At 41.1% G+C, this 12,749-nt stretch overlaps 1 protein-coding gene across 1 annotated transcript in view; it reads right to left on the bottom strand.

Annotated features, from left to right (window-relative positions):
- Nucleotides 1-11,801, bottom strand: part of KMO (kynurenine 3-monooxygenase) — a 56,884-nt gene extending 45,083 nt beyond the window's left edge. Inside the window, 1 exon segment of the mRNA XM_077761802.1 lies at nt 11,733-11,801. Coding sequence (XP_077617928.1) covers nt 11,733-11,786 — 54 coding nt within the window. The 5' untranslated portion in view covers nt 11,787-11,801.
- Between the last annotated feature and the right edge of the window lie 948 nt (nt 11,802-12,749).

Genomic DNA, 12,749 nt, shown 5'->3' with positions numbered 1-12,749 from the left:
GGCATATTCACACAATCAAAGAATTTAGTAATACTATAAGTGAAGAGAATAAGCTCCAGATGATTTCATTCTGCACGATACTCTGATAAATAAGGACAACCCTAAATCACAGGTATATGGATACACATAAATTTTGGAAGCATATATGTGTTTTATTTATGTGTATTTATATGAGATAAATATATCATATATACATAGAACTTATATATATACATATGCAAGTGAATGATAAACACAAGATTCAGGGCAGTGCTTATAATTAACACAGAGGTTGATAGATGTCATTGGCAATGTGAGCTGAGTTACTACTCCTTTTTATTAATAATAAACAAGAAGAAAAGTAAATAAAAGTATTCTGCAAGACCACAGTGTGTTCATAGTGTGTTCTGAAACCAAGATTATAATCCCAATTATGTGTAACTAAAATTCAAGTAAAACTAAAAGAAAAAAAAATACTTGGAACTCAGTGGGTTAAGCATCTGACTGAATTTCAGCTCAGATCATGATCTCATGGTTGGTGAGATCCAGCCCCAAGTCAGGCTCTGTGCTGACAGCTCAGAGCCTGCTTGGTATTCTCTCTCTCCCTCTCTCTGTCCCTTCCCCACTCTCTCTCTCTCTCTCTCAAAATAAATAAATAAGCCTTTTAAAAAAATCTCTCTCTCCCTTTCCCTCTGCCCCTTTCTCTAGCTTGCGCACTCTCTCTCTAAAATAAAAAAAAATATATAGATATACCAGTAGATGTTAGACAAGCTCAACTAGAAGGATTAGTAACATAGCTAATAAAATGGTTTTTTTCATTCTACCTTTGTTTCCCCTTCTCACATTCTGTAAAATGTGCTTAATTGGAACTGTCAGCATCTTCTTTAGTTGTTATACTGGCAAAAAGGCTAATAAGACATAAAGATATAAATGGAAAGGAAAATGCATGTACACCACTGTGAGCCCACCAGTTAAGGCTCAGCTGGTTTCTCAGCATAACTAGAGATGAGGGAAGTAAGAGGAGAGAAGAAATGAGGCAGGATACCTTGGAGCAATGCAGGCTTTCTATGAAGTGAGTTCTTAGTTTTGACAGAGAAAGGATGGTTCTAACAAGTTTGCAGACCATTATAAAATGTCTCTAATCTGTTTTGAGTCACTAAAGTCCACAAGAGTGAACTGTTTAACCATAGAATAGTTTGCAAGTTGAAAGCTTTAATAACAACTAGTCAAGCTTGTTTGTACATAAAGAGAGCTCTGAGGCCATTCCTTGGTTACATAATTATGGATTGACCCATTGTTCTTCTGTTTCTCTGCCTTCTTTTCCAGTCTCCTCTGACTTCTTCTTTCACAAGTCATGTGTTTGGCCCCACCCTGGCCCATAATATTGATGCCTAACTTACTAATTAAAAACATTGTTTGAAGGGAGCCTGGGGGGCTCAGTCGGTTAAGCCTCTGACCAGCTGAGGTCATGATCTCATGGCTCAGCTCATGAGTTCAAGCCCCAAGTCTGCTTGGAGCCTGCTTCAGATTCTGTGTCTCCTTCTCTCTTTGCCCCTCCCCTGCTCACGCTCTGTCTCTCTCTCTCTCTCAAAAAAAAAAAATTTTTAAAATATGGTTTGAAAATTTCTTTTATGTAAATGCGGAAATATGCTTCTCTGGTGTTTAGCTGTCTCACTTTTATGCAAGAGGATTCACCAAGTTTCTGTGGGTTCTCATGTGATTGTTCTAGAAAACTGTAACTTTTAATTTATAAATCCTGACCCTAGTTGGAAAGGGTATCATGATTATAAAAATTTTTTGCATTTTATGCCTCTTTATTATAATGTGTTTGAAATTGATCTGATAATGTAATGTTAAACGGTGTGACTACTTTTGACTTAATGAAACATAAAATTCTCCCTAAGAATCATGAGACTTCCTGAGTTTGTCACCAAACAGAAAAGACTCTTTATACCTCCCACTCTTTGTTTTTTTTTTTTTTTAATGTTTTATTTATTTCTAGGAGAGAGAGAGAGAGAGACAGCGTGAGCAGGGGAGGGTCAGAGAGAGAGGGAGTCACAGACTGAAACCGGCTCCAGGCTCTGAGCTGGCAGTCAGCACAGAGCCGGACGCGGGGCCCGAACCCACGAACCGCGAGATCATGACCTAAGCGAAAGTCGGACGCTTAACCGACTAAGCCACCCAGGCGCCCCAATATACCTCCCACTCTTTGAACAATACTTTGATTTCTCAAGAATTTGGTCTTTGAACATAGCAGTACAATGAAAAGAACCAGATTGTTAACGTCACTCACTGTGAAATTAGCACATGAAAATGTCTTCACACTTTGTTTAGTAATGATTACATCTGCTAGAATTGAGTGCTATTGCATATGTTAAATGTTTTCATATATATTTTTTAACTTTTTAATGTTTTATATCTGTGAGAGAGAGAGACAGAGAGAGAGAGAGAGAAAGTGTGAGCAGGATAGGGTCAGAGAGAGAGGGAGACACAGAATCTGAAACAGGCTCCAGGCTCTGAGCTAGCTGTTAGGACAGAGCTCGACGCGGGGCTTGAACCCACGAACCGTGAGATCATGACCTGAGCTGAAGTTGGACGCTTAACTGACTGAGCCACCCAGGCACCCCACATGTTTTCATAATTTAAGTCTTACCCTGGACTCTCCAACCTTTATCAACTGGACTTGGTCTTTGAGGCCAAACAGTAGCCTTGATTTTCCTCCTCCTCTGATGAAAAAGTGAATGCCCCACACACTTACTATAAATGTTCTTAGGACTTTTTCTCTACCCTTGGTCCTTCTCCTGAACTCATGTCTGTCTAGTGGACCACTTTCTACCTAGGGATCTTACAGGCATCTCCATCTCAACATGCCTCAAATTCCACCTGTTCCCTCCCTCAACCGTCAGATGTCCTCCTTCTGGATTCCATATTTTTGGTAATAGCAACTCTGCCCACTAGTTCAATCAACCAGGATACTTTGGAGAACATTTAACACCCCTTTCTACTTGCCAATATTCATTTAATCAAGTAACAAGTCCTACCGAGCCTATTGAACCCTTCTAAAAATAGACCCTCTCCCCACACCCTCCATTCTCTTTCCAAGGCCCTCGTGACCTTTCACCTGGACTACTGTGATGGTTTTCCAAGAATCTTCCCTTCCAGTCTCTACCTAGTCAACATTCTCCACACTGGACTGGGTGTCTCCTAAAACAAAACTTAGAGGATAAATTTTTCTGTCGTAAAGTCCCTTGTTGGCTCTTCACAAGCCTGCAGGAAAAAGTCCCAAATTTTCAACATGACCTAAAAGATTCTTACATATGACCCCAACCTCTCTTTTCAGTTCATTTCGTTGCCGTTCCCTGTCTGTCACAGGGATGCCAAAGTCACTGCTCATTTATTGAATATGCCGTGCATCATTATACTTCCATGCCTTTGAATATAATGCTCCCTTTGCTTGAACTATCCTTTCCTGCTTTCTATGTTTGGAAAATGTTTAGCCTTCCTTCAAGACTCATGTTCTCTGTGCCATTTTTCTTGATACCTCTCTTCCTCCAAAAGAGGAGGATCTAATTCCACAGATATCTGTATGAATATATGTTTTTTAATATCTCTCCCCATGAAATGAATTATTTATTTACATTCTTGTCTGACTTTCCCACAGGCTGTAAGTGCCCAGAGTAATGATATTGGAAAGACTTATATTTTATCACTCTTTCTATTTCTAGTCCAAAACACAATACCTGATAGTAGGAAATCAACGTTTTGTAAACAAAAAAAAATTAGAAAACACACATAAACATGAAGGAGAAAACTAATCTCCCACAATCTTACCACCAGGGAGAACCAGTGGTAAAATTTTTTATGTATATAAAACATACATTCCTCTTAAAAATGGTAGCATGTTTTAGATTATATTTTATGAATTTGTTTAAAAAATTAATCGTATACTATGGCTATATTCCATGTCAGAAATACTTATTTATTTAATTTATTTATTTATAAAGTTTTTATTTATTTATTTTGAGAGAGAAAGATCATGGGCAGGGGAGGGACAGAGAGAGAGAGAGAGAGAGAGAGAGAGAGAGAATCCCAAGCAGGTTCTGCACATCAGCACAGAGCCTGATGCTGGGCTTGTATTCACAAACCGTGAGATCATGACCTGATCTGAAACCAAGAGCCTGACTTTTAGCCAATTAAGCCACCCAGGAGCCCCCAGAAAATATTTTAGATCAAAATATTAAAACAGTTGCTTTACATTTCATTGTATGCAATGCCCTTATATTTGGACATTGAAGTTATTTCAATTTTTTGAATTATAAACAATCATAATGCACTCATTCATTTCCTTTGATGAAATCGCAGTAATGAAATGGTGCCCCACTGGCTCCTGGGTCTTAGCACCAGGCAGGAATAAAGATAACAGGGGAATGAAAGCAGATAGAGAGGAGAGAAAGAAGGGGTTCTGAAATGAGTTGGGGAGAGGACATTGACAGCCTAGAGTGTCGGAGGAGTTTGCCTGATCTTCTCAGGTTTTGCTTTTGGAGTAGCTACAAAGCAGGTAAAAGAAACTGAGAATGTGTGGGACAAGATTATTTTAAGGTTTTGTTGCAAGTTTAGAATATCCCCAGGCTTGGTGTTTTGAGAGACCATGTTAACGATTCTTTTTTTTTTTTTAATGTTTTATTTATTTCTGAGAGAGAGATAGCGTGAGCAGGGGCAGGTCAGAGAAAGAGGGAGACACAGAATCTGAAACAGGCTTCAGGCTCTGAGCTGGCTGTCAGCACAGAGCCCGACCCAGGGCTCAAACCCACACACCGTGAGATCATGACCTGAGCTGAAGTCGGACACTTAACCAACAGAGTCCCCCAGGCACCCCCATGTTAACGATTCTTAATTGCTTCTCATCTCTCTTAGGTTGAAGGATAGTTGCTCCTCTGAAGGCAATACCTCTCTGAGGCCAGCTTCAAGAAAGAAATGGCTGGTGCTGCTTTCTGCAATTTCCCCCACATTTTTAAGACTATTGATAGAGACAGAGGTTTTTCAAACCATCTTCCAGAAAAAAGAATCAGGTTAGATCACCAACAGCATATGAGTGAGGGAGTTCTTTTTTTTTTTTTTTTTTTGAATGGATAAATATACGTGCGGATCATGGACAAACTGTCTGAAAGTATTAGGGACACATGACAAGGAAAGAGAAAGAGACAGTTAAACATTGAGGCAGTTAAGCTTTGAGCTGTCTAACGCTATTGCTTCCATTGCAGATACTGCTCACACAGCAGGAAATGAAGCAAACTCTGAAGGGTGAATGAGCAATCTGTATTACACAGGCAACACTGTAGATCATGAGGCACCTGAAGAGTTTGTCTGGGTAGCAAAAAAAAAGAAAAAAAATCTCAAAATGTTAGTCCTACGTCCTGGAGAACTAGAGATACAGCTAAATACTAATCGTAAACCTATTTGATGAGAGGGATCAGAGAACAAAGAGAACTACAAAAGAGATTGAAGAAAGGCACAGAGCGAGATCAAAACTTGTCCTAGCCATCGAGCAAATTCAGGATGACTTCCACAGCCACAGAGAAACCCACTCCACTCCTGTTGGTAGAAGGTGCAGGGGCACCTGGGTGGCTCAATCAGTTAAGTGTCCGACTTTAGCTCAGGTCATGATCTTGCGATTCATGGGTTTGAACCCCACATCAGGCTCAGTACTGACAGCTCAGAGCCTGGAACCTGCTTCAGATTCTATTTCCCTCTCTCTCTGCCCCTTCCAGGCTCATGAGCACTCTCTCTCTCTCTCTCAAAAATGAATAAACATTTTTTTTTAAATGTTAAGAAGGTGATATTAGGGGCGCCTGGGTGGCTTGGTCGGTTAAGCGTCCGACTTTCGCTTAGGTCATGATCTCGCGGTTCGTGGGTTCGAGCCCCGCGTCGGGCTCTGTGCTGACTGCCAGCTCAGAGCCTGGAGCCTGTTTCAGTCTGTGACTCCCTCTCTCTCTGACCCTCCCCTGCTCACGCTGTCTCTCTCTCTCTCTCTCCTAGAAATAAATAAAAACATTTAAAAAGAAAAAAAAAAAAGAAGGTGATATTAGTGCAGAAATGAGCATTTCTCATATATAGGGTTCGGTGACTGGGGAGTAGAAATCAAGAGTGGAGTGAATAGTTTTATTTACTTTCATATTAATAAAATAAGAATAAAGGCTCATGGTAATTATGTTCTTTACATGGTTTGTCTCGTTAATATTTGCAAAAAATAAAAAGCGTGTACTTAAACCAGGCTATTCATAGGCCTTGACCCAAGATTATAGATACTTGATGGTTTATATGTGTCTAGGATATTTGGCAAAGCTGAAAATTCTAGGTGACATTTGATTTCTGCTTTTGTAAAGACTAGATCGGGAACAAAGCTAGGATGTGTGGGTAAGGAAGTGTGAAAATGAGGCAGTCAAATTTGAGGGTTAAAAGAGGGAGCGATCTGCTATTCTGTCTTATTTCCTGGGCTTCCAACTGATTACACTCCCCTCATGACCAAATGCTGCTCTGTCACATTCAGCTGAGTGACGAGCGACTGGTGAGGTGGAAAGATCCTAAGAACACAGGACAGGAACGCAGTCTAACTCCAATACAGCCTCGAGGTCACTTTGAACCTATAAATCCATGAGGGAATCTAATGTCTATAGATGTGACACACGCCCTCTCCTAGAGTGAAGGATAAGTTGCTTCTAAGGCCGTTTCATCAACGGAGGTCACTAACCTGACTCGAATGCTAGCGGACAGGGCATGATTACGGACAAGTCACAAAATTTGCCAATCTCCTCATTCGGTTGTTTGGAAAGACTTTACCCTCTAAATACCTTTCCAAGGAGAATTTTGCCGGGTCAAACATAGGGAGAATGAATCACAAAACAGTGCATAGGGGGGTTGCTTGTCAGCAGGGGAGACAGAAGAAACCCTTCAATGACACCCCACGATACATCCTTGGAGTGTGTGCTACAGAGGTGGGCACAGGCAGCGGTGACAGCTGAGCCTGGACTCCTCAGTAGTTCTTGCAGCTACAGCTCCTGGCTTCCCCCAGAAAATGAGGGCTCAAGGAGCTGTAGCCATCACTGAGAGTGCCCTTCGGCTGGAGTGTTTCTACCATACTGCCAACCACTGAAAACCGTCATCAGAAGCAGCATTTCTGAATGCCAAGGACCTGAGGATGAACATAGCTTGAGGACACTGGACGGGTTAGGTAGACTTTCTTTTGACGTCGCTGGCTTGTCACTTTGTAAAAAGAGAAAACACAGGAGCACCTGGAGGCCTCAGTTGGTTGAGCATCTGACTCTTGGTTTCGGCTCAGGTTCTCTTGGTTTCTCACGGTTCGTGAGTTTGAGCCCCACATCGTCCCCAGCATTAAGAGTGTGGAGCCTGCTTTGGATTCTCTCTCTGCCCTTCCCTCGCTTGTGTTCTCTCTGTCTCTCTCAAAGTAAATAAACTTAAAAAAATATATTATAACACAGAATAAAGAAGTTTCTATGGTGGTTTTTTCCCCTGAGGGTAACTTGTTAGAATTGGAAAGCTACACCTCTAGATCTCCTTTCAGCCTGAAATGTAGACGTTATTTTTCAAATCCTTTTTCAAAGACATTCTTTATGACACCATTCTGACAGAAAACATTCTTCCCTTTCCTTTGATTGCCCACAACCTGTAAGTGCGTGATTCCTCACTTTCTTCTGAAAGCAAACTCATACACACAAAATATTGTAGTGGGTTTGACAGTATAAGGCATTGGGATAACCTTTATTTATTTATTTTTAATTTTTTAAAATGATTTTATATATTTTAGAGAGAGAGAGAGAGAGCGTAAGCAGGGGAGGGGCAGAGAGACAGGGAGAGACAGTATCTGAAGCAGGCTCCAGGCTCTGAGCTAGCTGTCAGCACAGAGCCCGACAGCGGGGCTTGAACCTACAAACCATGAGATCATGACTTGAGCAGAAGTCGGATGCTCAACCGACTGAGCCACCCAGGTGCCCCTGGATAACTTTTAAAAACGGAAGGGAGCAGGACCCAAAGATAAGACAATATCAAGATTTAGAAGGTTAAATGTCTTCAATGGGGAAATAGCCCGTGCATATCAATAACTTTTACAGAATGCAGCCATATCATAAAGACAAACAAAACCCTGTGGACATTTCCAGGAGGGAAGAGGACTTTATGGGCTGATACTTCACCTGCCAGGAGGTAACCCCATCAGCAGGGGAAGGGTGTAGGAAGCAGTGTATCACAAAAGGAGGAAGATGTCTAAGTTGATACGGTGACTTTTCTAAATATTCGGGTTAAGGTTTTCGTAAAACTTTCACCAGTTTATGATCAGGGCTTTGTTTCTTTCATCTTTAGTTTTTCCATAAGAGTTTCTTCATTGATCTGTTGATTCCTTCTGACCTCTTTGATTTGACATGTCTTTGAAGAAAAGAAATTAATTGGTCCATCACAGGATCAGATGGTCACTTACAGCAAGGCAAGAACAATTCTAGAAGGTGACTTTTCACTAGGTAAGGCCACCACTGGACAAAAAGAAACCCCAAAAACAAACAAAAAAACAAAAACACTCCAGCTAAGTCAGTGTATTCTTTGGACTTCTAAGTAAAAGCTCTCAACTCTGTTGCATTTTTCCCCCTTAGGGGCTGGGGAGAGCCTTTAATGTGTTAGACAGTATAAAGTACTAGAATATGGGCCATGGGCAAGAAGAGAACGGGAAAGTAAACAAAAAGACACAGGAAAGAATATGGGCAAGAAATTTAATTTGTCCTGTATGGATGTAATTTAACCTTGAACTGCTTTATTTAATACCTTTTTTCATAATATGCTCAATATTCAAGCTATCGTCCATTGTCACACATTTTCTTCATGCTCATAGCATTAAGAGAATTTTTCATCCCTCTTATTTATTCGTCTATCCAATACTAACTAAATAAAAACCTTAAGTAATGTGGGGCATGGTTATAACCACTGGAATACATTGGTAAATATGCTTATATTCTAGTTGGAATAGACATTCAATAAATAGGTTAAAACCCAAAACAAATGAAGTGTGTATTTTTGGGTGCTGACAGATAATAGTTAAAAACATAAAACAGGGAACGGGTGAAGCCAGGCTGGTAGATAGGCTCAGTTCAAGTAGGGCCTTTGGTAGAGAGTTGGATTTTGTTTTATTTGCAACGGGAAACCATTGGAAGGCATTAGCAAAGAGTGATAATTACCAGACTTATGTTTTAAAAGGACCATTGTGGGGGCGCCCGGGTGGCTCAGTCAGTTAAGCTTCGGACTCTAGATTTCGGCTCAGGTCATATTCACAAGTTCATGAGCTCAAACACCGAATCAGACTTCAACGCTGACAGTGCAAAGCCTGCTTAGGATTCTCTCTCTCTTCTCCTCCCTCTGCCCTTCCCCTGCTCATGCTTTCTCTCTCTCTCTTATAAAATAAATACAGAAAATAAAATAAAATAAAATAAAATGACCATTGTGGCTGCGATGTGGAGGATGGACTGTCTGTGGATGAGAGTAGAAGGTGGGGTGTCACACAGGACGCAGGTGAGGGTTGATGGTGGCCTGGACTGGGGTGGTACCAATGGCCAGAGTTGAAATCGATTTGGATAGAAAGCCACCAAGGCTTACTGGGGAAGCAAAAGAGGAAAGGAGGTTTGCGTAAAATGAAAAAAGGAATCAAACACGATTCCTAGGTATGACGCTGCACAATAATGTGGATAGAATTCCTTTGTAGAGGAACTGCGGTTGTTTCTACTACAAGTCTTCTGTGTTCTAGCACACGGATGTGCCCAGATAATGGAGCGGCTGCATGATGAAGACTTTGAATGTTATCCAGCGAGACGTGCATGGATGACAGCCACATTGTTATGCCTTCCAAAACCATATATGCAATCATATAGTTGGTCTCCCCTTTGATTAAAGACATTTTAAGAGGCGTCACTGCTGCCACCTTCGTCACACACAACAGCCTCTTGGCGGATCTAGCTTGTCTTAAAATTTTCCAGGCTTTCTCCTCACACCAGCTTGAGGGATCTTTTAAGATCAAAACTCGCTTTCCTGCCTCAGGTCCTCCAGTGGTTCCCCATTGTGCTCAGAGTAAACTCCGGTCTCCTTGCCGTGCCCTCTAAGACCCCGGAGGATCTGGCTGTCTCATCTCTTTCCTGTGGAGCTACTCATCTGCGGCCTCGCTCCTTCTGCCTCTCTGTGTGCTCCTTGAACACCTCAGCCTTTCCCTTCCAGCCCTTCCCTCTGCCTGGAATGCTTTCTGTGGCCCCTCACATGGTTGCTTCCTTCTATCATTCAGGCCCCTCAGCAAGGCCACCCCTGACCACACTCTAAATGGACACCGGTGAGGACGTTCTACAGCCTTGCCCTATTTGCATTTCTTTACAAGGTCTCTCTCTCACTGAAAGGATGTGTTTGTTTTTTTCTCCGCTCTCCCTCACCTCCATGGAATGCTCACCACTGTCTTCCTAGTAACTAAAACAACGCAGTGTTGGCAAATACCACGCACCCAATCCTACTCTGTTGGATATATGAATTCTCACTTTATTCAACATTTTGATAGGAAAGAATTGGACTGAAGCCCAGTATAAAAAAATGACAACCTATGTCACATGCATTTACCACCATGGCATGTGACAACGTCCCTTAGCGTTTTGAAATGTAGAACCAGAAATGTTCTGTCGCCGTGCTTTGGGGAAAGATCACAGTGAAGGCAGACCAAAAGACAAAATTAGCACCTGCTATATAAATATGCGTGTGGTATAAACTGTACTCATCTATATGCAGCCATGAACAATGTCTGGTGCAAATTGGGCCAAAAATTAAGAAATTTTTGTTGAGCAAATTAATGAGTGAATACTTCTGAGCTAAGAGCCTGCAAATGATTATAGCAAAGGTGAAAACAAAACGATTAAGCTTTTACTAATGGTGATATTTTTATTCCAATCTAGGAGTTCTGTTGAGAGAGGAAAACAATATAGATTACTTCAGGCAGCCCTACTTATCTTTGGTAAGATAATAGCAGCAGAGGAGAGAGCTCTCCTATATTTTCTAGGTGTGGGGCAAGACTCGACTCCACACGTCATCTCATTTGCTGGGTGACATGGGAGCCCCTCGCTCTCACTTTACGTGCTCCACTGGACAAGCCAAATAAGTCAGGCAACCAATTAGGTGATCTTCTCAATTACTCAAATAACTTGCAAACGTCCAACAAAGTAATTTTGCACCAGCTTTTATTCTTATCATTAGACAGTATAAACTGAGTTATTCACCAAATGAGGCAAATGTCTTGATCAAAATGACGATTTACACTAATATCTGTTTTATAAACATAGCCAACGTGGGAATAAATCAAATTCAATTTGCTCTGTGTTCTGTTTTTTTTTTAGAATTAATATCTATTTTAATACTTTTTTTTTTACAAATAGTTTATTGTCAAGTTGGTTTCCATATAACACCCAGTGCTCTGTGTTCTGTTTGCAAGAAATGCTAATCCAAAATGATAAGGGAAAACAGACACCTTTGTACTTAATGGAAAGAAAATAGCTTTCCTAGGAAAGAGCGCATGAAAACTGATACCCCATTTAAAGTAGGTGTCTTTAAATACCAGGAAAGTTCCACAACAAGATGAACAATCTGTACAAGTGATTTATAACAATTATTAAGAATAATGACGACTAATACAATACCACTAACAGGAATAATATATCCAAATAGATCCTTACCAAGCCACCACCAATGACAGCTATTTTTTTCCTCTGAACGTCAGATGATTCCATGACTGCCCAAGTGTCTTTATAATTGTTGTAGCTCCGGTCACAAAGGAAGCCAAGTGTCCCGGCTGCTGCCTTCCCCGCCTTTATATTGCCCAGAGCCCTGCCTGTGCTAACCAGCAGCCTGTGAGCAGGGCTAATTCCCCTTGAACTTAGAGCATAGCATTTAACCCCTTAGTAGCCCGAAGCACAAATAGCTCAGCTTTAGGAGAAAAGAGAATTCACTGCAATAACCAAATTTTGAAAAACCCAGCCAAGTGGAGAGAGCCACTCTCTATCTTACGTGTAAGAGGGGAATTTTTTTTTTAAAGTACAGTGTTACAGCTTTTCTTCTTTTTCTGCAGCATGCGTGCTTACTTTCATTTTCATTCATGGCTAACCATGAATGAAACTTCCCTCATCTGAAGTCCCAAAGCATCTTACACTTCTCTAGGAGAGAGGGGTGGCTTGCTGTCAAAACCGGTGCGTGGATTATGGCCGTTAAGGCCAGTCAGGATGAGTATGGCTGTCTTTAACAGACCCCTAGGGAAAATTTTGTTCCTAATATTAATATTCTCCTGAGCAAGGCTGTGAATTTGTCACTGACCATACTTCCCTTTTTTTTTTTCTTTTTGCATCAGATGCAAGAAACCTTAATATCTAACTTGTGCATTAACTCCAGGGGAGGTAGTGAAGGCTGTGCTTATTGTAAACTCACCTCTGGCTTCATATTCTCTCTCCACTTTTTGTCTTTTTTCATCCCACTTTACATATGTATTATGTATTTTTGGTGCATATTTGTGAATTGAAGTTTTTTTCCTCTCCTGGAACATGAAGCGTAGAGTCAAGTAAGAACTAAACGATGGCACTTCACTTCCTGGTAAGAGGGGCCAGTCTTCAGGTTTCTCCCTGGTGAGGAACTAGTTAATTGTCATCGAATAGCGGCCCCTTGTGGGTAAGTAGGGTTAGAGTTGCTAGAAAACTTTTTTA

The sequence above is a fragment of the Crocuta crocuta genome, unplaced genomic scaffold (genome assembly GCF_008692635.1).
Source record: "Crocuta crocuta isolate KB4526 unplaced genomic scaffold, BGI_CrCroc_1.0 scaffold243, whole genome shotgun sequence".
Taxonomy (NCBI): domain Eukaryota; kingdom Metazoa; phylum Chordata; class Mammalia; order Carnivora; family Hyaenidae; genus Crocuta; species Crocuta crocuta.
Note: the sequence above shows the minus strand (reverse complement) of the source record. Positions and strands in the feature narration are given on the sequence as shown.